The sequence below is a fragment of the Mustela nivalis genome (genome assembly GCF_964662115.1).
Source record: "Mustela nivalis genome assembly, chromosome: X".
Classification (NCBI taxonomy): Eukaryota; Metazoa; Chordata; class Mammalia; order Carnivora; family Mustelidae; genus Mustela; species Mustela nivalis.
In genome coordinates this window covers 25515313-25540431 of record NC_139040.1, presented here as the reverse complement: position 1 = coordinate 25540431, position 25119 = coordinate 25515313, and the positions used below count along the sequence as shown (strand labels likewise).

The window sequence follows — 25119 nt, the reverse complement described above, 5'->3', positions numbered from 1 at the left end:
GTTCCTTAATGTTCACCACCCAGTTACTCCATCCCCTCCAGCAACCCTCAGTTTGTTTCTTATGATTAGAGTCTCATGGTTTGTCTCCATCTCTTGTTTTGTCTTGTTTTATTTTTTTTCCTCTCCTCCCCTAAAATTTTCAATTTAGGTAGCTAGTCAACAGTCTCTTCCAAAAATGGGCTGTTATCCTAAGTTTAATGTGTGTGTATATGTTATATACGTGTGAAGGGGAAAGAGAGGGCAGTCTATCATCTTTTAAGGAGTTTACAGGAATTGTTTTATTAAATACTTACAATAACCCTAGGAGAGAGTTAATATTATTATCAGTCCCATTTTAGAAATAAGGAAATTGAAGCACAGAGATACCAAGAATTTTTCCCAAATCACACAGCAGCCAGTGAGTACATAGCAGCCAGAAAGTTTAACTTCAAAGCCCTGTGCACTGAATCATGAAGTTGCTTCCATTTAAAATTCATAAATTATTATAAAAGTTTTGAAGTAAACTGCTGGCCAGAACTAGTAAAGGAGGAAACTCTTACATAAATCTAGCCATCCTCAAAGTGGGATTGCTACCTTATTGATTTAAGCCTTATGTTTGGTTTCAAATGACAAGGTATATAATTGTCTAAGCAGATATAGAAAGCAGAGGAATCAAATTTAATGACCTATTTCATTTTAAGCTAATACACAAGATTAGAAAGAAAACTTTTTTTATGAACTTCATGTTTCCTTGACTAGAAACAAAGGAGAAAGTGAGAAATTGCTGTTTTAGGTTCATTCAGAGGTGATCTGGGCTGTTTTGAGGCCTGACTGAACAATGTATTAGATGCTTTTGTTTGTTTGACTGAAAAAAGAGTGGTTACGTTACCCTGAGGCCTTGGAGCCAATATGACTTTTGAAAACATCATGTGCAACTCTTGAATTAAATATAAAAATTCTATTGTGAATTGTCTTGATGCTGTGTCCTTTGAAAGATACAAAGCATTACTAAATTAAGAGGTTGCTCTAAATAACTAAGAACAAAGAAAATGATTTCACAGTGTGTGTAGTGTAGGCATCTGACAGTTTGGACAGGGGCACATGGATATAATAAACGGTACAATAAATGCCACAGATATGGGAGATGGCATGGCTTTAGCTGTTAAGAGAACCAGAGTCTGAAGTCATATAGACCTGAACTGGAACCTGGGTGCTGTGATTTTCTAGTTGTGTGATCTTGGAAAAGTCACACAGTATTCCCACTCTAAACATTACCTTTCCCACCTAGAAGTAGGGAAAGTAGTGCCTCTACCACATGGCATTGTTTTGAGAATTAAATAAGATATAATGCATGCAGAGTTTGCAATATTGTCTGTTGATAGTAAATATTCAATAAACCAAGATTTAAAAAGTATATAACTCAATATCGTTTCTAAAAAGGGTTCCTAATTTGCACTCTTGGCCAAATTGGTCATCACTGTGCTGGGCTATTTCTTTCTTATATTTACATTTTGTAAATAACTCACCTCCATCATTGTCCAAGTTATCTCCACAAAGCATTTCCATGACAACATTGCAGCCTGTCCCACTCCAACCCACCTGACACACACAGTGCCAACCATTTTGATCCAGGGTACATCGCCCATTTCCGAAGCAGAGCCCTGGACAGCCATCTGTAAAGACAGCAAAGAATAACAATCGGAGACATCAGAATGGGATTGGGCAACAATGATGTATCTACCTATAGGAAAGCCTCTAATCGCTTAGGCTCCACTCTGATGAGGTGTTGAATAAATGGAAGAGGAACTTGCTTGCTTACAAAACCTTCCCAGGGAACTTGTTACCCCTTACTTGCCTGTGCTTTTCCTTAGAGAGCCAATTAAGCATTATTAATGCTAACCCCAATTCCCAAACTCTGGTGTAGCTAAGATGAAAACCGATGGGGACAGAAAAATGTTTTTTGTTTCTTTTTGAAAAAACAATTCTTCTCAGCTCAATCAAAACTGGATAGATGATACCATATCTAGTTATGGCCAATAAGCTGGGAAAAGACAGCAGTTTCTATGAAAAGAAACTTCCCCTAACTACTTCCAGTCTGTACTGATTTTTCCCTCGTGAGGCACTGCTTCAGGACTTCCGTATGTTGGTACGCCGTTCAGACCATGCCATTAAATATTTGTCCATATAAATGCCTCAGAAATGTGCTGCAGTTGCTTTACATTTATTTGGCTTTTTTCTTCAAGATTATCATTAATCCGAGGGCTAAGGGTTAAATTTTTTGTTTATCTGGTATCCCTCAGAAGCTAGCATAATAATATCAAGCCTGTAGTAGGTGCTCAACAAATGTTAGTGGAATTAATGCAAGCAAAATTGAGATCTTCAGAATTCTAGAGAACGACTGGATAAATACAGTCAAGAGGAAACCGTAAACACTAACAATGGTCTCTATTTAGACTTTTAATTTCTCTGGGATGTCCTAAACTATATACAAATAGTTCAGAGTTAGGCCATTCCAAAGGGCAACTGTGTATGTGCCAAGTGCTCAGTGGACAGATGAACAGAGATGGCAATAATGGCATATAGCTTCTGGAATTTTCACAGTAGCAGCACAAGACCAGATCTGAATTTTACTGGAGAGAATCCAATCAATATATTTTTTCATTTGCTGTCTTTGAAAGAAAATTCCAGAAGTATAAGGAGGAAAATAATTTTTGAAAATCTGTAGATATAACACAATGTTCCTTCCAAATGGCTAAGTAACTATCAACAGACCAGATGAAGAAACAACTTTAAAAAATAAAATGACAGATGGCTTTTAGAAAATATGAAGACTCTCTCATTATATATATTATGTGTAAATATATATATGTATACATATATACATGAATATATATATGCATATATATATTCTTCTTGAGGAATATATAAGTATATATATGTGTATATATATGTATATATATATATGTGTGTGTATATATATACTTATATATTCCTCAAGAAGTGGTACAGGATGAATATATATAGATTTAAGAAAATAATTTATCTAGCTCCACTCATCTAGTTCCGTGATCATAGATATACAATGGATACAGAGAAATCAGGGATAACTTGGAACATAGTCAACTTTCTGAGGCTGAGGTAAAGAAAGGCCAGGATATCTGACAGAAAAACCCTTATTGCCTCTATCAAAGACAGATCCTTAGGAGGATGCACGATGGGTGACTTATAAGGGGAGAATTCTTCTGCCCATGAAAGGATACTGTACACGGACTTAGGGCCATATTGTTAAGTTAAAGAAAATGTTCCGTTGTCTAGTCAAACCTAGTTCATTTAATAATTACCTGCCTGTGATACATACACAGACACACAGACACACACTCCATAGAAAGACCAAGAAAAACAGTTCTTAAAACTGCTTGTCAATCCATTATACACTACGGCCAAAAGAAAAAGACTCTGTGTTGTTAGAAAAACAAATGAATTTTTAGTCAGACTATTATATCGTGACCTGACAATATCACACTTAAGGAAGCCTACCAGAAGTAAAAACACAAACCCGAAACACACACACACACACACACACACACACACACACACGCGTGCGTGCGCGCGCGCGCGTACACCCCACCCAGCCTTCCTTCCCCACATGCATATTTTCCATTTACAATATTTTTCTGTTATAAAATGAGTGAGAAAAATCTTACCTCGGACAGCATCTAAGTAGTGAGCTAAAAGTGGGGAGGAAAAGAGTGATTGAATGAATTTCTGGAGACCACAGCTATCCAACCTGTATTAATGGTCTACCATCTGTTGCCTGGGAGCAGAACAGCAAACTGTGAACTGCCGAAATGCCTGCAGCTCAAAAGTTGGTACATGGGCCTATGTAGTTTGTGAATAATATTTTCTGTGGGAAAGATATTAATGGCTTTTCTGCAAGAAACTCTATTAGGCTTCCTAAAAAAGTGTCATATTTCATTAAAAGTATAAGAACTGCATTTTTACATTTCAGTAATAACTTTTGTGAAAGAGCACTGGCTTGAACTTCTTATTAGTAATATCTTTAGAAGGGAGTTCTGGAGTAACCACCTTCTGTAATCATCAGAATATTTAAATCCTCTTATGTGAAGGCAATAAACTTACTGTAGTGCGGGAATGTAATTACTTATGCCGCATCGGAATCTCACCCCTCACCACTTTTTAATGAATCTTAAATATTTTCCACAGTCACAGAACAAGACTTACTATACCTTTAGTACAGTAGTAATATAGTTTATTAAGATTATATGTTATATATGTTATATATAGTATACATTACTTTGACAGGTCTCAACCATTATAACAAAATACTTTCACCTAAAAATAAGAGTGGTGGTATAGTCTGGTGGGGAAAAAATCCCACAAGCAATGAATTGGGTATCCAGAGGTGCACCCTTGCCTTTGCTCTGCATGCGATGTCTGTGTGCTCACGGAATGCCACAGGAACACACAGTGACCCACTTTCCTTAGCTGAACAATAGGAATTGTACTTGTCTGTCTATACATGAAGGAGGCCTTTGTTACAAATACATGTATGTGTCAAGGACTTGGATTTTTTCCAGAAAAATAAAAGTATTTTGAAATTGAACCTCTAGTTATTATTACGGTCTTTTTATAGCGTGAAGACCACATGATAGATTTATTACATAGGCTCTGTCATACCCACAGACAGTTCTCACAGGCAGCATCCTCAAAATTAGTGAAAGTTGTGTCAAGGGGTGGGAGAAGGTAGATGCCTCAGTACGAATTCTCTATACTACTTGATAAACAATGCAATACAGATGTTCTATTGATGGTAGGTCAGGAGTGCCTTCCTCATATACATTAAAGAAAGCTCCTAATGATATCAAATGGCTTCTGTTAAAGTAGTCCTGTTTAATGAAATTGCCTCTAAGTGCTTTCAAGTGAAACAACCTATACTTTGCAAAAGGAAAAATGGGCAGTGAATGTTATGTTCACAACAAAAGCACTTCTCTTATTAACTAATGACACTTTATTCCAATGTGCCATCTTTCGTTTCAGTGCACCAGAAAACAGAAAATACAAGAAATACTGAAGTAATGAGCTAAGAAATGACACAACAAAGAAGTAAGATACTATCAACAAGGAGGGAATACTCCCAGGTAACCAAACTTTCAAACTTATGGTTAACCCTTCTCCTTTTTCTCTCCTCCAACCTCAAATGCTATGAAAAGCCTGGTGATTTATCACTAACATGCTTTTCCTTCTTCAATTAATCCAAAGTATTTTGTTCAAAGTATGGCTGTACTTACCAATTGTGCAGTGGTCGCCCTCCCATCCAGGGCTACACTCACATTTTCCATCTTTGCACTGGCCATGCTCGGCACAGTGAGAATGACAGGAGCGTTCTTCACATGTTGGTCCTACCCAGCCTTCTTCACACTGGCAAATTCCTCTTGAGCAGACTCCATGGCTACCACACTCCATAGTACAGAGCTCTGTGGGAAATTCAGAGAAGATATGTTTACATATTTTATTAAAACCAGAGTTTGTTCTTTCCAAAAGACATTAAAATTACCAAAAATCCCACTCTATATTTATATTTTAAATATATACACTAAATGTCACAAAGACCTCTAGCATTTCAGTGAATTTGTGAGGAACTCTATAAAAAAGATAGTTAAGTCTCTAAGTATAAAATAAACCCTAAGTCAAATTGATTTTGAAACGTCCATAAAATGATAATGGCATTCAAGGCTTAGAAATGAAGTCACTGCCAAACAAATGTCAAGTGGGTTTCACTAAAAATTCATTAAGATCACAAATAATGCTACAAGGATTTTATGATGCTGCAAGCAATCATTGGGAAACACACACACACACACACACACACACACAGTAAAATGGTGCTCTAACTTCATTCAGGAAGAGAGGTTCTACAATTGGAAAGATAGCTTTCTAATAAAATTTATAATATACAAAAGGTAAAGCTGCCAACGATGGTAATCAACTAGTTTCCCTGAACATACAAACAATATCTGCATTTACTTTAAGCATTTAAAATGAATCCTAGTTGATTAAAATACAGTCTTATCTGGAAATGCCATTCATTATTTGGCCAGTATAAACAAGTTGTATACTGCCTCTGCTGAGGTTCTCTCCTCTGTCCCCTTGACTTTTTGTTGAGACATGCTGAATATTAATAAAGTTATGACAGTAGAGAAGCTAAAGTAAAAGTTTGGCAAACCTTTTTCTTGACTGAATACCCTTGCTGGAGGAGGAAATGGGGGATAAAAGCCTATAGGAAGAACGCAAAAAGGAATAATGCAATAAGTTTTGGGTACAACTGGCCATATACTCTTGAAAGAAATAGAGAATGTTCTGAAGCCAAGTCATCTATCTTTCATAATCTCAAATTCTGAAACAGGTTTTATATATTTAGAAGTACTGACATGTAATAATATTTGTATTACTCTATATTACCTGTAACAAAGCTCTATCTATGTAACAATGGTTTCTACTGCGCACTTAGCAGAGTTATTTTTCAGTGGGTGAGAATATTCTTCTGATAAAGACATGAGTATGGATTTTATTACTATCTAAATCAATTTGTTCACTAATTCATTCACAAGTATTCTCTGTGGGTCAAGGTATGACAGAAGGAACAGTGGATACTGAGAGATCAAGTGAAATTTCGGCAAAGAAGTGTCCGTTGAATTTATCAATATGGAAATTATTAGTGGCTTTAGGAAGAACTGTATTGATAAGGCAGCAGTTGTAAAGTCAGACTTGAATGGGTGGAACAGTGAATGGAAAACTGTGTGTAGGGTCAGCCAATTGTAAGAAAAGTACAGAACCAAGAAAATACAAAATACAAGAAAAGGGGGGAGCTTTGCCTAATAAATGATAGTTCAAGTAGGTTGATCTTGAAATAGCAACTACTCTCTATATCTTGTTTCTGAATCTCTAATTGATAATCTGGATTTCTAACTTCTGTTCTTGTCATGAATCTGAGGTTATAATTATGTTCCCCTTAAAAGCCTTCTCCAAGGCTGAACTGAAAGGGCCTTTCTAAGATTGGGGAGCTAAATGGGTCAAAGCCAATCAAATCAGAGCTAACAGAAAAATTAGAGGCAAATTTTTGTGTATATTGCTTTATACAACTATAAACTCTAAGCACAGAAAAAACTATCATTCTGGTGATTTCCTGAAAAATAACAGGAGTAGATGAACAGTATCAGCAAAATGGCAGACTAGCCTATCCTTAAACCATCCCAGTATAAACCTTAGAACTAATAAACCTTAGAACTGTAGAATACAATGTAATAATTTTTAAAATTACATGTCTTGACTCACAAGAAACAGAATTATCAACTGTCAGAAGCAAAGATGCAGCTAACAGCCAAAGAAGTAAGCATATAAGTCAACCTTTTGGCTGCTCTAAGTAGTTATTATGCCCAGTAATGACTAGAGGCTTGGGTATCTATGTACACAGAGAAAAAGGGATAAGATTTTTGGCCCATTAAGATGGGGAGTTAGACTGAAATTCCTGCAGAAAGTAAGGATGCTTGAAGGGATACAATCTCAGTGAAATAAGAACTAATAAACTCTATCCACTAACCCACAGAGATGGAAAGGAAGCATTAACTATAATGATATTAATAATATCATTAATAGTAATAAATTTGGGAATTAGAAAACAATATTAAAATAAAATACTACCTAATAATAATATGTGCAATGGAGTGTACAGAATGAAATATTTCTAAAACTTTGTACTATTCAGGAGTTAAGTAAGATACTTTGTCAAGTATGCATATAAAAATTTAAAGGTGGAGTTGTTTCTAGTAATCGTGACCTCAGTAATCTTTACTATTCTCTCCTGGTGTAAACTGGAAAATTTAGACAAAATATATTTTAAAACTTTTGGATATTACTGGAGTTCACAAAAGAGTAAAGGATTACTGGGTCACATTTTAGGAGAAAAAGAAAACCGAGAGAGGTGAATTTTACATTTATGGATATTTTTCCTTTAGAAGTATCTGTCAGTTCTGGTTGAGTCAGCTGGAAGACTTGGAAGCTGAGTGGAACTTTTGTTAGTCTCATGGGTACCAGAAAAAAAAATATATATATATATATATATATATATATATTTGACCACATAATGGCTAAGAAATTTCTAATAGTGTAGAAAATATCAAGCCAAATATATGAAGCAAAATTGAAGCAACAAAAGAGAAAAAGACAAATTTACAACATAGAGACTTTAATGTCCCCATTTCTCAGTAACTTATGATAGAACAAGCAGACAACAAATCAGAAAGTATATGAAACAACAAAAGAGAAAAAGACAAATTTACAACATTGTCAGAGACTTTGATGACCCCCTTTCTCATTAACTGGTGATAGAACAAGCAGACAACAAATCAGAAAGTATATAAAATATTTGAGTAACATGATTATCAAATTTGATCTAATTGACACATATAGAGCACTACAATAAATAATACAAAATCCACATAATTTTTAAGTGCACATGGAACATTTATGAATATTGACCATATGTTGGATTATAAATATAAAGCAAGTCTCAATGTATCTCATGTATTGAAATTATTTATAGCATATTGTCTGCCCATTGTGGACTTAAACTTGAAATAAAAACATAAAGAGGGGCGCCTGGGTGGCTCAGTTGTTAAGTATGTGCCTTCAGCTCAGGTCATGATCCCAGGGTTCTGGGATTGAGCCCCATATCGGGCTCCCTGCTCCATGGGAAACCTGCTTTGCCCTCTCCCACTCCCCCGGCTTGTTTCCCTCTCTTGCTGTGTCTCTCTCTGTCAAATAAATAAATAAAATCTTCTAAAAATCATTTAAAAAGATATCTTGCCATTTGCGACAATAGGGATGGAACTAGAGCGTACCATGCTTAGCGAAATAAGTCAAGCAGAGAAAGACAACTATCATATGATCTCCCTGATATGAGGAAGTGGTGATGCAACATGGAGGCTTAAGTGGGTAGGAGAAGAATAAATGAAACAAGATGGGATTGGGAGGGAGACAAACCATACGTGACTCTTAATCTCACAAAACAAACTGAGGGTTGCTGGGGGGAGGGGGTCTGGAAGAAGGGGGTGGAGTTATGGACATTGGGGAGGGTATGTGCTTTGGTGAGTGCTGTGAAGTGTGTAAACCTGGTGATTCACAGACCTGTACCCCTGGGGATAAAAATATATGTTTATAAAAAATAAAAAATTATTAAAAAAAAAAGATAAACAAAAGGTAACTATAAAACCCATATAATTTTGGAAATTACAAAATATACCTCTAAAAATCTATGGAACAAAAAGAAAATCATCATGGAAAATAGAAAATACTTTAAGTGAATGAAAATATAGTGAACATATCAAAATTGGTATAATTAAATCCATGTATACAGGAAAACTTTAAAGGTATAAAGGAAAACCAGCTGAAAACAATGACACATGCATCCGTTCCAAGAAATTAGAAAGAAGAAAAGCAAAGTAAACTCAAAGAGGGTAGAAGAAAGAAAATAATAATTTAAAAAGCTGGAATTAATTAATAGGAATGTAGAATATAAAGAATCAAGAAAGCTAATGCTTGACAATTTGCAGAGCCCAATAAAACTGATAACTGATGGGATCTGATGAAGAAGACAATAGAGAATATCACGAATGAAAAAGATGACACTGCTATTGAATGTACAAACATAAAACATCATAAAACAACATTGCACACAACTTTTTGTCAACACATTTGAAAATTTCAATGAAATTGAGGTTGCATTGAATCTACAAAATAATACGGGGGAAACTGACACCTTTAATTTTGTTTTTCAGGTAATGAGTTTGGCGTAGTTTTCCATTTATCCACGTCTTCTCTAATTTTTTTCATAATGTTTTACAGTTTTCATCATAAGTCTTACACATATTTTTAAAATTTATTACAAGGTATATGATATGCTGCTGTACACATGGTTTAAATATTTCTCAGTGTTTGTTGCTGTTAAAAGGAGAATTTTTTATATTTTAGCCTAATATCTGAAGTACCTGCTAAATTCACATATTCTAATAATTTATCTCTATAGATTCTTTTTGTACTTAGTATAAGCACAATCATACTATCTTTGAATAATTCCTAGTAAACACAATTTACAATAATGAACACATACACACATAAGGAAACTGAATAGTTTCTATAAAGAACCTAAATCCACAATGAAAAATATTCTCACAAAGAACATCACCATCTCAGATGACTTCACTTATAAATATACCAAACTTTTAAGAAAGAAAAATTGCCAATCTTGAATAATTTTTTTCAAAGAATAGAAAAAGAGGAAACATCACAATGTGAGTTATGAGGCCAGCATAACCTTGATATAAAATCCTGACAAGAATATTATAGGAAAAAATACAGGTCAATTTCACTCATGAATACGAATGCAAAATCTTAAAATGCAAACAACAAATCTAGCATTATGTAACATGAAATAATGATCAATTTGTGCTTATTCTAGGAATATACAATTATGTTAATATCTGAAAATCAATCAATGTAATTCATCATATCTATGAAATAAAAGAAAAAAATCATATGATCATTTAAATAGATATGCAGTAAGTACTTAGTAAAATACTAAACATCTATTCATGATAAAGCCTTATAGTACTAACGCTAAGAGGAACATTAATCTGATAAAGATTAGCTACAAAAAATCCCTACAGCAAACATCGTATTTAATAGTGAGATGTTGAAGTAGTTTTTCTATTATTGAGAACTGAGAAAAGATGGCTATGATCATTACTTCTATACACCATAATTTTAGAGGTCCTAGCCAGTGCAATAATATAAGAAAAAGAAAAAATGTATAGAAATTGAAAAAGAATGAATAAAACCATCATTATTCAAAGATAGTATGATTGTGTTTATACTAAGTATGAAAAGAATCTATAGAGATAAATTATTAGAATACGTGAATTTAGCAGGTTCTTCAGATATTAGGCTAAAATATAAAAAATTCTCCTTTTAACAGCAACAAACACTGAGAAATATTTAAACCATGTGTACAGCAGCATATCATATACCTTGTAATAAATTTTAAAAATATGTGTAAGACTTATGATGAAAACTGTAAAACATTATGAAAAAAATTAGAGAAGACGTGGATAAATGGAAAACTACACCAAACTCATTACCTGAAAAACAAAATTAAAGGTGTCAGTTTCCCCCATATTATTCTGTAGATTCAATGCAACCTCAATCAATATCTTGGCAGTTTGTGTGTATGTGTGTGTGTGTGTGTGTGTGTGTGTGTGTGTTTGTACATGTCTGTAAATATTAACCAGCTAAAGAAAGAAGCAGATTAAGGTGAGAAGATGTACTCTAGCCAACAGCAAGACTTACTGTAAAGTTATGTTAATTTAGACATTGGGTACTGACACAATAGCAAGTAGATCAGTGAGAGTGAATAGAATCCTAAAACTTATAAGGATACTTGAATTATGGTTAAGATGGCATGGCAGGCAACTGTGAAATGACTGCTGTTTTAAGTGGTTCTGGGAAACTGAATATCCACTAGGAAAAAAACCCCTCACCCTATATATAAAATCAATTCCAGATACAATGTAGTAAATATAAACTATCAAAACTTCCAGAACACAACATAAGAAAACAATTTCATGATCTTAGCATAAAAAAATTTCTTAAACAGTATGCAAAAATGCTAACCACAAGGGGAAAAATAATAAATTGGGATGTATCAAAATTAGATTGTTTTCTAATCAAAAGACAAAGAAAAAACATGCTCTAAGTGGTAGAATATATTCACAGCCCATATAAATGAAAAAGAGTTTGTATCCAGAATATACAAAGAACTTTCTCAAGCAATAATAAGACATATAACCCAATACAAGAATGGGCAAGAGATCTTGGGATGTCTGGGTGGCTCAGCTGGTTAAGTGTTTGACTCTTGGTTTTGGTTCAGGTCGTGATCTCGTGATCATGAGAATGAGCCCGATGTTGGGCTCTATGCTCAGCATGGAGTCTGTTTGAGGTTCTCTGCCTCTCCTTCTCCCTCTGCCCTTCCCTCCACTCTCTTTCTTTCTTTCTTTCTCATAAATAAATAAATAAATAAAATCTTAAAAAAAGAAAAGTGGGCAAGAGATCTGAAGAGATATTTTATAAAAGAGGATCTGCTAGTCTACAAAACTGTATGGAAACATGCTTAGCATCATCACTTATCAGAGAGATACAAAATAAGGTAAAAATGAAATACACTGCACACACAAAAGAATGGTTAAAATCTATAAGACTGAAAGTAATAAAAGTTGGTGACAATGTGAAGTAATAAAAAGTCTCATATATATACTACAGGTGATTTTGTAAATCAGTACAACCACTTTGGAAAACTCTCTGACATTATCTGCTGAAATTTGACATATGTATACCCTGTGGTTCAGTGCGTCTACTTCTAAGTATTTACTCAACAGAAGTGCAAGTAAGCAAATGTTCACTGAAAGATGTGTATAAAAGCATTTATAGAATTATATGTGCTAGCCAAAAAATGGAAATGCTTTAAATATCCATCAACAATAGAAGATATAATTATGATAGATAATTTTACAAAAAAATAGTTATGTCACAATGAAAATGGGTGATCTATAGCTATGTGCCATAATACAGATGAATTCCTCTATAAACAATATTGAGTGAAAGAAATGAGATGCAAAATCATACATACTGTAAGATTCTATTGATAAAATATTTGGAAAGCAGGCAAATATTAGAAGTCAGGATAGTTATGTTGGGGAGGAAGGAAGGAGGAGGCAATAATTGGGGAGGGCAACAAAGGAGGCTTCTGGTTATAGTATCCTACATTTTGACTTGGGTGGCAGTTAACAGGTGTCACTAGGCTGTATACTTATGACTTTTGTACTTTTCTGTATATGTGTTACATTTTAACAAATGTTAAGAAATCAGTTGTAATGACCAAAAGAACAGAAATATAAAGAAATTTACAACTTCTAAAGTTGAAAAAGAATAAAAATAATGCAACAACAACAATGAGAAAGCAGGAAAGGGGGGAAAGACAAAGAAAAAAATAAATATGATGAATAGGAGACAAAAAAGAAGATTCTGGGTTATAAGACCAAACATGTCAGCAATCCTAGTAAATAAAAACAAGCTGAACTTGAAATTTAAAAGAGAGAGACTCTGGAACTCAGTGGAAAAGAAAATTAATTTATATTGTTTCTGTTAATAAGAGATGTACTGAAATATACTAATACAAATTTGGTAATAAAAAACCATAAATAAATACAAATTTGGTAAGAAAAAGGCACTCTAGAAAAGTATCATCCAAGAGAAGCAGGGTGTAGCTATAACATCAGACAAAACAGATTTCAAGGTATAAAGCATTGTTATGGATAAAAAGAGCCATTACATAATGATAAAAGGAATAATTCATCAGGGAGATGTAAAAATCCAGACCGAATAAGAAAATATAGCTCCCAGATCAATAAAGCAAAAGCTGATAGACTGATAAGATGACAAATTACAAATTTCACAATAGGTAGTAAGAAGATAAAAAATTAGTAAGGAAGTAGAACATTTGAATAGTACAATTAACAACTTTAATATACTAGACATATATGGAACCCCAAAGCTATGATTATATGATATATATTCTTTTCAAGCACATAGGGAATACCTACTAAAACTGACAAATAGTAGTTCACAAGGCAAGGCTCAATAAATGGCAAAGATTTTACATCCTACAAATCACAGTGTTTCAGCAAAGTGCACTAAAATTAGAAATCAATAAACAAAAAGCAAAAAAAAGAACCCAGCAAAGAAAAGTGTTCTTTGAAAACACACTTCGAAATAATTCATGGATTACATAAACATTATATTGGAAATTAGGAACTGAATAACACTGAAAATACTATTTATAAAAACTTGTGTGATATAGCTTAGACAGTTACTTAAAGGAAATTTACAGCTTTACATACACTTAATAGCTTTACATACACTTAATAATTGAAAATTAATGAACAAAGTGTCCAACTCAAAAAGTTAGAAAAAGGACAGCATGCATATAAGTAGAAGGAAGGAAACAAAAACAAGGGGAGAGCAGAAGTTAATGAAACCAGAAACAAAGAAGCAATAGAGAAGATCAACGAAACCAAAACCTGTGCCTTTGACATGAATAATAAAATAGTGAACCCACTGGCAAGAGAAAGCAAGGAAAGTAGGAAAAGAAATGATACAAATAAACATTAAAGATTAAAATATAAAAATAAACGAGAGTGCTCTGAACAATTTTATGCCAGTAAGTTTGAAACCTTAGAAGAGTTACATATTTTTCAAGGAAACAAAATGACTTGAGAGGAAATACAAAGCCTGAATACCCATTAAAGAAACTAATAATGGCCCACATGGTTTTCTATGTGTACTTTGTTAAAGTTCCAATGAACAGATAATCTCTGCTTTAAGCAATACCAGACAACAAGAAAAGAGAGACGTCTTCCTGAAGGATTTTGTGAGACTACTATAATCTAGTTCCAAAATGGGATAAGGAAAAAAGGCCAATCTCACTAATAAACATGTCTGCAAAAATCTCCAATAAAAGATCTGGAAAACAAAGCAGCGTGCGCGCGTGCGCACGCGCGCACACACACACACACACACACACACATACACAAATACAGATATTAAAACTGGGGCTCCTGGTTGCCTCAGTTGGTTAAGTATCTGACTTTGGCTCAGGTCATGATCTTAGGGTCCTGGGATCAAGCCCTGTGTCAGGCTTCATGCACAGCAGGGAGCCTACTCCTCCCTCTCCCACTACTCCTCCCCCAACTCATACAGGCACTCTTTTTCTCTCTCTCAAATAAATAAAAACTTTTTTAAAAAAAGGTTATTACAACCAAGTAGGCATGAACACTAGGATGGTTTAACTTTTGAAAATGTAGTCATATAATTTATTATTGAATTAATCTACTTCACTTTAAGTTCATTTCATAATGGATTAAAGAAAAATTATCTTAAATACAGAAAAAGGATTGTATAAATTCAGTTACTACTCATGATAGAATCTCTAAGCAAAACAGGACTAGAAGGGGGCTTACTGGTTATTATTAAAGTGGTTTTCCAAAATCCTACAGTAATCATCACACTTACTAATAAAATAATAAAGATACTCCTCTTAAAATCAGAAGTACCATAATTAATGCTTTTAATTCAATGTTGTACTAGAGATGTTGGCTAGTGTCATAAGGTAACAAAAAATATATACTGTGTAATACCTGAAAAGGAAGAGACAAAATGGAATGTATAGGTAAACTATGAGAAAAAGAAGAGGACTGCAAAGTTGTGGGATAAAAGATCAACAGAAAAAAAGATCAACATCATGTCTATATAAGGAAGCCAAATTAAAATATGCACTTTAAAAATCTCACAATAATAAATCTAGCAAAAAAAGTTCAACATTCTTTTATGTATTATTTTTAGAACTTTTTTAAGGGATTGGGAAGACAGCAGAGTATGAGGACCCTGAACTCACCCTGTCCCATGTTTACAACTAGATATCATCCATCCAAGTCAATAAACCAGAGAGAGATTTGAAGACTGGCAGAACAAACACCATAACTAAACATAAAGAAGAAGCCACATTTGAAAGGTAGGAAGGTCAGAAAGGTAGAGGGAAGCTGCCTGCAGGAGGGATGGAGCTGCATGGGGATGAAAGGGCAGAGAAACAGGCCCTCATACCAGGGATTTCACGTGAGGAAGACTAAGCCCCATAACATTTGGCTTAGAAAACCAGAGGGGCTGAATTCTGTAAGTTTATATAGCCAGTGGGACTTGGGAGCCTGGAGCTTTAAGTCAGCAGTCTCAGGACTGGGTGACCCATGAGGGTGAGTGATAGCTGGGTCATTGCCCTTAAAGAGACAGAAGCCTGTGCAAAGAGGCAACATAAAAATGGCAGTTTACACAGTGCCAGAGGCAAATGGGAGACAAATCTATTGAATGTGATTTCAGAGAGTGTTGTGGGACCTCACTGAAAATGAGGGAGTTGGTATGTGCCATTTTCCTCTCCCATACTCCAGCATAAACAGTCACCTGTGGGAGGTGGGGTGGCACAGGCACTTGTAGCATTGGCTCAGGGCAAATTTCATTAAAGCTGAGTGAGCACCCAGCACAGCTGCAATTCAGTGCCCAGCCACATGCCCAGGTACCCATGTACACCAGGCTCATATGCCGGGTGCACAGCTGCTACCTCATGTCATGCCCAGTCATTGCACTGTGCCCTCTGCCACCCTAGCACATAGGTCCTAGCCACTGAAGCATTTTAGGGGATCTGGCATAGTCCTAGTGGCCCAATGCAAATTTTGCTAACACTGCCAACCTGCTCCCAAGGTCCCCATTGGGCACCCCCTCTCAGAGATGACCTGCCTCAGTCCCATCAGCACCACAGAGAATAAGCACAGACCACAACAGCCAGAGAGTCAGGGCCGATGACTGCACTGAAAGGAAAAGTGACTCAGGCACAACAAACAACAGGGCCTAAGCAACACACATAGGATACTCTCCTGAAGTACCACATTCTGGTGAATCCCCATTCAGGGGATACTCCACATCAGGGCACTCCAGGACCACCTCTTCATAAAGTCACTACTTTCAAGAGCAGAAAACAGAGCTGACTTTCTTAACACACAGAAATAGTCACAGAGAGTCAGACAAAATGGAAGAACAGGACAAGGCCATGGTCAGATATGTAATGAAACAGATATAAATAACATGCTTGATAGAGAATTTAAAACAATTATCATAAGGATACTCAATGGACTTAAGAAAGGAAGAAGACATGAGTGAGGCCCTTAACACATTGTAGAGATAACAGGCTCAGTAAATGAATTGAAAAACAGACCTGATGGAATGCAGCAGGATGGAAGAAAGAGGGGAACAGATAAGTCACCCAGAAAACAGAGTAATGGAGAGTAACTGAGCTGAACAAAACAGAGAAACAAGAATTACATAAAATGAGAATAGACTTAGGGAACCCAGTGACTCCATCAAATGTAATAGCATTCTTGTTATAGGAGTCCTAGAAGAAGAAGAGAGAAGAGGGGTCATAAAATTTATTTAAGAAAATAATAGCTGAAGACTTCCCTAATCTGGGGAAGAGATCAGATATCCAGATCCAGGAAGCACAGGGAACTCCCATCAAAATCAACAAAAGCAGACACACACTAAGATATATTATAATTAAATATGCAAAAATAGTGATAAAGAAAAAAAACCTTAAAAGCACGAAGACAAAAGTAGTCAGTAACTTGCAAAGGAAAGCCCATAAGGCTAGCAAGTGATTTCTCAACAGAAACTTGTCAAGGCAGAAGTGAGTGGTGTCATATAATCAATGTACTGAATGAGAAAAATCCACAGCCAAGGATACTCTATGCAGCAAGGCTATCATTAATAATAGAAATAGAGGTAAAGAGTTTCCCAGACAAACAAAAACTAAAGGAGTTCAGAAACAGTAAATCAGCCCTGTAAGAAATATTAAAGGGGACTCTTTTAATGAAAGGAAGCCTCTCTCTCGGCTTGTGCTCTCTCTCGCGCGCGCTCACTCTATCTCAAATAAATAAATAAAATCTTTAAGAATTACTTTGAATGTAAATGGATTAAACCCCCCAATCAAAACACACAGGATGATAGAATGGATTAAAAAAAAAAGACCCATCTATATGTTGCCTCAAAGAGACTCATTTTAGACATAAAGACACCTGCAGATTAGAAGTGTGGAGATGGAGAAACATTAATCACGTAAATAGATGTAAAAAAACCCAAACAAAAAAACTAGTATATCAATATTTATATCAGACCAAATAGACTTTAAAACAAAGACTGTAACAAGAGTCAAAGAAGGACATTATGTAGTAATAAAGAGGATAGTCGAAAAAGAATATAAAACAGTTGTAAATGTGTATGCACCCAAGATGGAAGCAAACAAATATATAAAACAGTTAGTAATGAACATAAAGGAACTAACTGAAATAATACAATAATAGTAGGGGACTTTAACACCCTACCTATATTAATGGACAAACCATCTAAGCAGAAAGTCAACAAGGAAACAATGGCTTTGAATAATAGACACAGATGGACTTAAATATATTCAGAACATTTCAACCCCAAACAGCAGAATACACATTCTTTTTAAGGGCATATGGTACAGTCTCCAGAATAGATCACACATTAACCCACAAAACCAGCCTCAGCAAATTCAAAAAGATGGAACTCATATACCATGCATCTTTTTTGACTACAATGCTATGAAACTAGAAGTCACACACACACACACACACACACACACACACACACACACAAAATCTGGGAAGACAACAAATACATGGAAGTTAAATAACATGCTACTGAACAGTGAAAGGGTCAAACAGGAAATACAAGAAGAAATTTAAAAAGTATGTGGAAATTAATAAAATTGAACACGTAACAGTCCAAAACCTTTGGGAAGCAGCAAAAATGATTCTAAAAGGGAAGTTTATAGCAATATAGCCCACCTCAAGAAGCAAGTAAAATCTCAAATACACAACCTAACCTTACACCTAAAGGGGCTAGAAAAAGAACAATAAGCAAAAGCTAAAACCAGCAGAAGGAAGGAAATAAATAGAGATTAGAGCAGAAATAAATGATATAGAAACTAAAAAAAAATGCCAATAGAACAGATCTATGAAACCATTAACTGGTTCTTTGAAAAAAAAAAAACTAATAAAATTGATAAACCCTAGCCAGACTCACAAGGAAAAAAGAGAAAGGACTCACATAAATAAAATCACAAAGGAGAAAGGAGAAATAACAACTAACATCACAGAAATACAATTATAAGAGAATATTATGAAAAACTGTATGCTGACTAATTGGACTACCTAGAAGAAATGGATAAATTCTTAAAAACATATGAACTACTAAAACTGTATCAAGAAGAAATAGAAAATTTGAACAGGCTGATAACCAGCAAAGAAATTTTATCAGTAATCAAAAAACTCCCAAAAAACAGAAGTCCAGGGCCAGATGGCTTCATAGGTGAATTCTACCAAACATTTCAAGAAGAGTTAGGGGTGCTGGGTGGCTCAGCCATTAAGTGTCTGCCTTCAGCTCAGGTCATGATCCCAGGGCCCTGAGATCGAGCCCCACATCAGGCTCCCTGCTCTGCAGGAAGCCTGCTTCTCCCTCTCCCACTCCCCCTGCTTGGGTTCCCTCTCTCACTGCCTCTCTTTCTCTGTCAAATAAATAAATAAAATCTTTTTTTTAAAAAAAAGTTAACACCTACTTTTCTCAAAGTATTCCAAAAAATAGAAAAGGAAGGGTATCTTCCAAATACATTTTTATAAGGCCAGCATTACCCTGATACTAAAACCAGATAAAGACATCACAAATGAAAGAGACAGATAGGCCAATATCCATGATAAACAGATGCAAAGATCCTCAACAAGATATACAATAATAGTAGGGGACTTTAAATAGTAGGGGACTTTAAATAGTAGCAAACCAAATTCAACAATACATTTAAAAAAAATCATTCACTGTGATCAAGTGAGATTTATTCCTGGGTTGCAAGGGTGGTTCAAAATTCCCAAATCAACTAATGCAAAACCTATCTCAATAAGATAAAGGATAAGAACGATATGATTGGGGCACCTGGGTGGCTCAGTGGATTAAGCCTCTGCCTTCAACTCAGGTCATGATCTCAGGGTCCTGGGACTGAACACCGCATCAGGCTCTCTGCTCAGCAGGGAGCATGCTCCCCACCCCCCTGCTTGCCTCTCTGCCTAATTGTAATCTCTATCAAATAAAAAAAATAAAATATTAAAAAAAAAAGAACCATATGATCGTTTCAATAGATGCAGAAAAAGCATTTGATGAAGTACAGCATCCATTCATGATAAAAACCCACAAGAAGATAGGTTTCAAGGAAACATATCTCAACATAGTAGATACCATATATGAGACCCAGAGCTAACATTGTTCTCAATTGGGAAAAACTGAGAGCTTTTCCCATAAGGTCAGAAAAAAGACAGGGATGTCAACTCTCACCATTGTTACTTAACAAAGTACTGAAAGTTCTAGCCACATCAGGTAACAAAAAGAAATAAAAGGTATCCAAATTGGCAAGGAAGAAGCAAAACTCTCACTATTTGCGGATGACACGATACTCTACATAAGAAAAACCAAAAGACTCCACCAAAAAATTGCTAGAAATGAGACACAAATTCAGCAAAATTCCAAGATAGAAAATCACCATACAGAAATCTGCTGCACTCATGCAACCCAGAAATAAAATATCACCTCACAGCTGTCAGAATGGCTAAAATCAACAACACAAGAAGCAACAGGTGTTGTCGAAGATGTAGAGAAAGGGAAACCTTGCACTGTTGATGGGAATGCAAACTGGCAAAGCGACTATGGAAAACAGTAGGTACATGCCTCAAAAATTAAAAAACAGAGCTAGCCTACTATCCAGCAATCATACTACTGTACATTTACCCAAAGAATACAAAAACATTAATTCAAAGGGATACATGTACTCTTATGTTTATAGTGGCATTATTTATAATAGCCAAGATATGGAAGCAGCCCATGTGGCAACTGATTGAAGAATGGATAAAGAATATATGGTACACACACACACACACACACACACACACACACACACACAATGGAATGTTATTTAGTTATGAAAAAGAATGAAATCTTGCCATTTGCAATGACATGGATGAGCTACAGAGTATTACACTAAGCAAAATAAGTCCGTCAGAGAAAGACAGATACCATATGATTTCATTCATCTGTGGACTTTAAAAAACAAAACAAATAAGCAAAGGGGGAAAAAGAGAGAGAGAGAAACAAAGTAAGAAACAGACTTTTAACTATAAAGAACAAACTGATGGTTACCAGAGGGGAGGGGTGGGGGAATTGGGAGAAACAGGTTACGGGGATTAAGGAGTGTGCTTCTAGTGATGAGCACTGGGTATTGTATGGAATTGTTGATTATATTGTACACCTGAAACTAATACAGCACTGTATGTTAACTGGCATTAAAATAAAAACTTAAAAAAAAATAAAATACAAAATAGATGTTTAAACTTTTTGAATTGAAGAAGATATACAAAGAATCAATGGAGATTGTGCTCATGGCCCACAAGCCTTAATATCATTAGGAGGTCAATTTTCCTTTATCAGTTCTGTAAGTGCAATGTAATTCCAGTCAATATCTCAACAACGTTTTTCATAAGAGTTCGAAAACCAGATCCTAAAATCTATATGGAACAGAAAAGACTAAGAATACCCAAGAACATTTTGAAGAAGTGAATTCATTGATGTGTGTGTGTGTGTCCTAACCTAAATGTGTATCAGTAGGAAAATGGATAAATTTTGCTGCCTTCATACAGTGTAAAAAACCCAGAAGCTAATTTGAATGGAGAAGTACATGCCTCAATATGGTTAAACATTTTAAAAATAATGATGAGAGAAGAAAGCAAGTTATTCATATGAAGTTTAAACACAAGGAGAAAACACATTCTTATAGGTATGCGTGTACTTGTAAAAGAGTAAGAATACGTACAAGGGTGATTAAATTTATGACTGGCATTTCCCCTGCAGGGAAGGGAGAGGAATAGGACCACAAAAGGACACATAGGGACTTCATTTGTATTTGTTAATTTTTAAAGTTAAGTTGTGGGTTGATAGTTGTTCATTATGCTATTTTATACCACTGAAATATTTAATAATAATTTATAAAAGAATATAAAGAATAAGTGAGAAACAACCTTCTTTAGGGAATGTTCTATTGAATAAATAAGTAGAGATATGACTTACCCTAACTCTTGCATTCCTCAACACAAAGCCCTCCATTGGATACAAGCCACAACCACTAATCTGATTTATAGTTTCAGTGCCGCAAGTACCAGGTGGGAAGCAATATCCTCATGAGTGCAGGAATCCTCTAAGAAATAAATTACTACAAATGAAGAAGTAGATCTTAAACAATAAGCATTCCTCATTTTGAACTGCATCAACATCCCTGCAATTGCATCCAGTTCCAAATGGAGTTTCTGGACCGATTCTAAGATGTTTTTCAATCCCAATCTTTTTATAATCAGCAGTGGGGTAGGCGTGGGACAAGGACTAACAGAAAACAGATGCTGGAAATTGTATAATTTATAAACATGATAGAAATAATATTTGCTCTCACATATTTGTCTCATGAGTAGTTCTATTCTATGTGTAATATTTTCTATCTGGTTGAAAATACTTTAACATTACAGGCTACAAAATATGACAAAAGAATGCTAAAATATAAACATTCTTCTGTGCAAATGTATTGGAAAAGAACATGAAAAATACAGGCAGACACTTTAAAGTTCTATTGAGACATTTCATTTTTAATAAGTTTCTTTATGCATGTCGACAATGAACAACACTTGTATAAATTGAACTAGGATACAACTGAACACTTCTTTGTTGCATGCTGACAAAGAACAATTTGATTAAACAGTAAATCCTTCACAGCCTCCCTCAGAACCCTTTCTCTGAGATTTACTTTTTAGACAAAAGTTCCCAGTAAGGTAAACTCTTTTATTCTTGGCATTTCGGCTGTGCCCAATATTCGACAGTGATAACACTGGAGACCCTAAAATATTAAATTTAGATGTCTATAGGTTCTAAAATATACATTTCATATACTTATGTAATATTTTCAATAGTACAATGTGACATTATAAACAAGGAAAGAACACCATTGATGTAAAAATTTATAAAAATTAAGAAATAATTATGTGTCTCCTTGTCCAGAAAGATCAAAGGAAATCAGGCTGGGGGCATAAGGAAAATCAAGAATTCGGAATGAATGATTTTGAATAGGTAGAAACCTTTCTCTTTGTTAGATTATAACACAATGTTATTTGGGGGAAATTATGAGGATTTTCTCACTGTCTTGTGTCATTAACATGGGAAATAAGAGTAAGAGGGGAAAAAGCAAGTTGATTTGGTAAATGTAATCAGTGTGGACTCACACAGCTTAAGGGCTTAAGTTTTTTTTTTATTATTTAAAAATTTTTAAAGATTTTATTTATTTATTTATTTGCCAGATAGAGATCACAGTTGGCAGAGAGGCAGGCAAGAGAGAGAAAGAGGAGGAAGCAGACTCCCTGCTGAGCAGAGAGCCCAATGTGGGGCTTGATCCCAGGACCCTGGGATCATGACCTGAGCCAAAGGCAGAGGCTTAACCCACTGAGCCACCCAGGTGCCCCAGGGCTTAAGTTTTTACCGTGTACACCAGGTTCTTCACTAAAACCAAGCAGTGAACCAACCACAAATAAGAAATACTATCAAGAACAAAAGTTTGTGTACTTGGTATTATTTTTTCAAATATTTGAATCATTTTTATTTTATGGTTTTCAGCTCCTTTCATTCCTCAGTGGTAGAGAGGGACTAATATAATTCAGCACTCTTGTGAAGGGCTCTCTGACTTTACAAAATGAAGTCTAATTGCAGTCCACCAGAGAGACAATGCTAGCAGTCATAAGGCCACCTGTGCAACTGTGGTAGGCTCCGGCATCCTTCACGCAGAAGGAGTGTTCAAGGCATTACAGAGGCACGGAGAGCAGCTTTTTATCAAAGACATGGCGAAGGGCTGCATATGTATTTACAAAGCTGCCATCATCGCCCAGCAGACCACGTGTCTACAGTTTATTTTTACTCCTATAAATAAATATGACAAGGAGAAAGGAAATGTAAAGAATCCAGAGTCAACAAAATCCTCTGCATGAGGAAGACAAAGGCATATAACTGTCCTTATATATCATTTGAATACACAAGTTAGTGCCACTTAATACATTTGGTTTTTTAAATTTATAATTTTACTCTATGGCCATCACTAAAATGTTTAAAAGGTTCTATGGTGATTAGTGTCATTTGACTCTAAGAGAAATGTTTTATATGTGTCCTAAAAGCTTCCGCATCCATTCTTCTATGGATTAATAATGGAATAAAGAAGTTGACTTCATGTCTATCCTTGTCCCACAATACCAGCATTCCAGTGAGGTTGCACTATACTGCAGGAAAGCTATACATAGGTAATATAGTAATTTAGCTGTATTTAGACAAAGTTATAGTCCTTGACTTACTTTCAATTTCACAAATATCATGCTACATAGTTCTACCTGGCTAGTCCACCAGCACCTTAAACTCAATATGTGCATAACCTACCTTTTAATTTCTACTCATAATCCAGTTTCTTACCCTGATTTCACTATTTTTGTTAATACCGTGATAATATTCCTGGTTTTCGAAACTAGGAATCTTGGCATTATGTTTTCATCTTCTTTCTCCCTTATGCGCTAGTCAGGTCTTTCTTCTATTTTCAATTCTAGTTCTATCTCTCACTCTTTCTGGAGAGCCAGTATAGCATGGTAGTTAGGAGTCTGGACTCTGAAGCCTGATTTCTTGGGCTGGAATGCTAGCTCAGCCATGGATTAACTATGCAACTCTGGGCAAGTCACTACATATTTCTGTACTTTGGTTTCCCATCTATAAAGTGGGGCTGTAAAGATCAAGTGAGTCAATATGTTTAAAGTGCTTACAATAGTGCTGAGTATCTAATAAATGCTATCTAAATGTTAGCTAATACGATTATGTGTTTCCAATACACATATCAGGACCTTTATCATCTTGTGTCTTGAGTCTCACAGAAGTCTTGCTATTGGTTTCTTAAAAGCTCTGTTCTCTCTTTAATCATCCCACAGCCAACTCTAAGCTAGAATACTAGAATCTTAAGAATTGGGAGAAGTGCAAAATTCATTTCGTTCAACCCCTCACTTTGACATGCAAACCTCCTACTTTTCTGATATTTTCCCCAAAGTTTAGTTTTTGCTTCATGAAACCAGTCAATTCCAATACTATTTTTATTCAGCCATATTAGAAAGTAACTTGTTGATTTGAATGAAAATCTGCTGTCTTCTTTCACCAGTGTTTTATTTCTGTCCTTTTGATCTACCAAATATTGACAGACTCTCTTTTCCACTGGCCAGTCTCTTGGATAATCAA

At 35.2% G+C, this 25119-nt stretch overlaps 1 protein-coding gene across 7 annotated transcripts in view; it reads right to left on the bottom strand.

Annotated features, from left to right (window-relative positions):
- Window positions 1–25119, bottom strand: part of TENM1 (teneurin transmembrane protein 1) — an 801322-nt gene that overhangs the window by 173208 nt on the left and 602995 nt on the right. For all 7 annotated transcript variants that reach the window (XM_082717245.1, XM_082717244.1, XM_082717248.1 and 4 more), the window contains 3 exons: window positions 5289–5474; window positions 3684–3707; window positions 1506–1652 (listed from right to left, as the gene is read on the bottom strand). In XM_082717245.1, the coding sequence (XP_082573371.1) occupies window positions 1506–1652; window positions 3684–3707; window positions 5289–5474 (357 nt within the window). The remainder of the gene's footprint in view (window positions 1–1505; window positions 1653–3683; window positions 3708–5288; window positions 5475–25119) is intronic.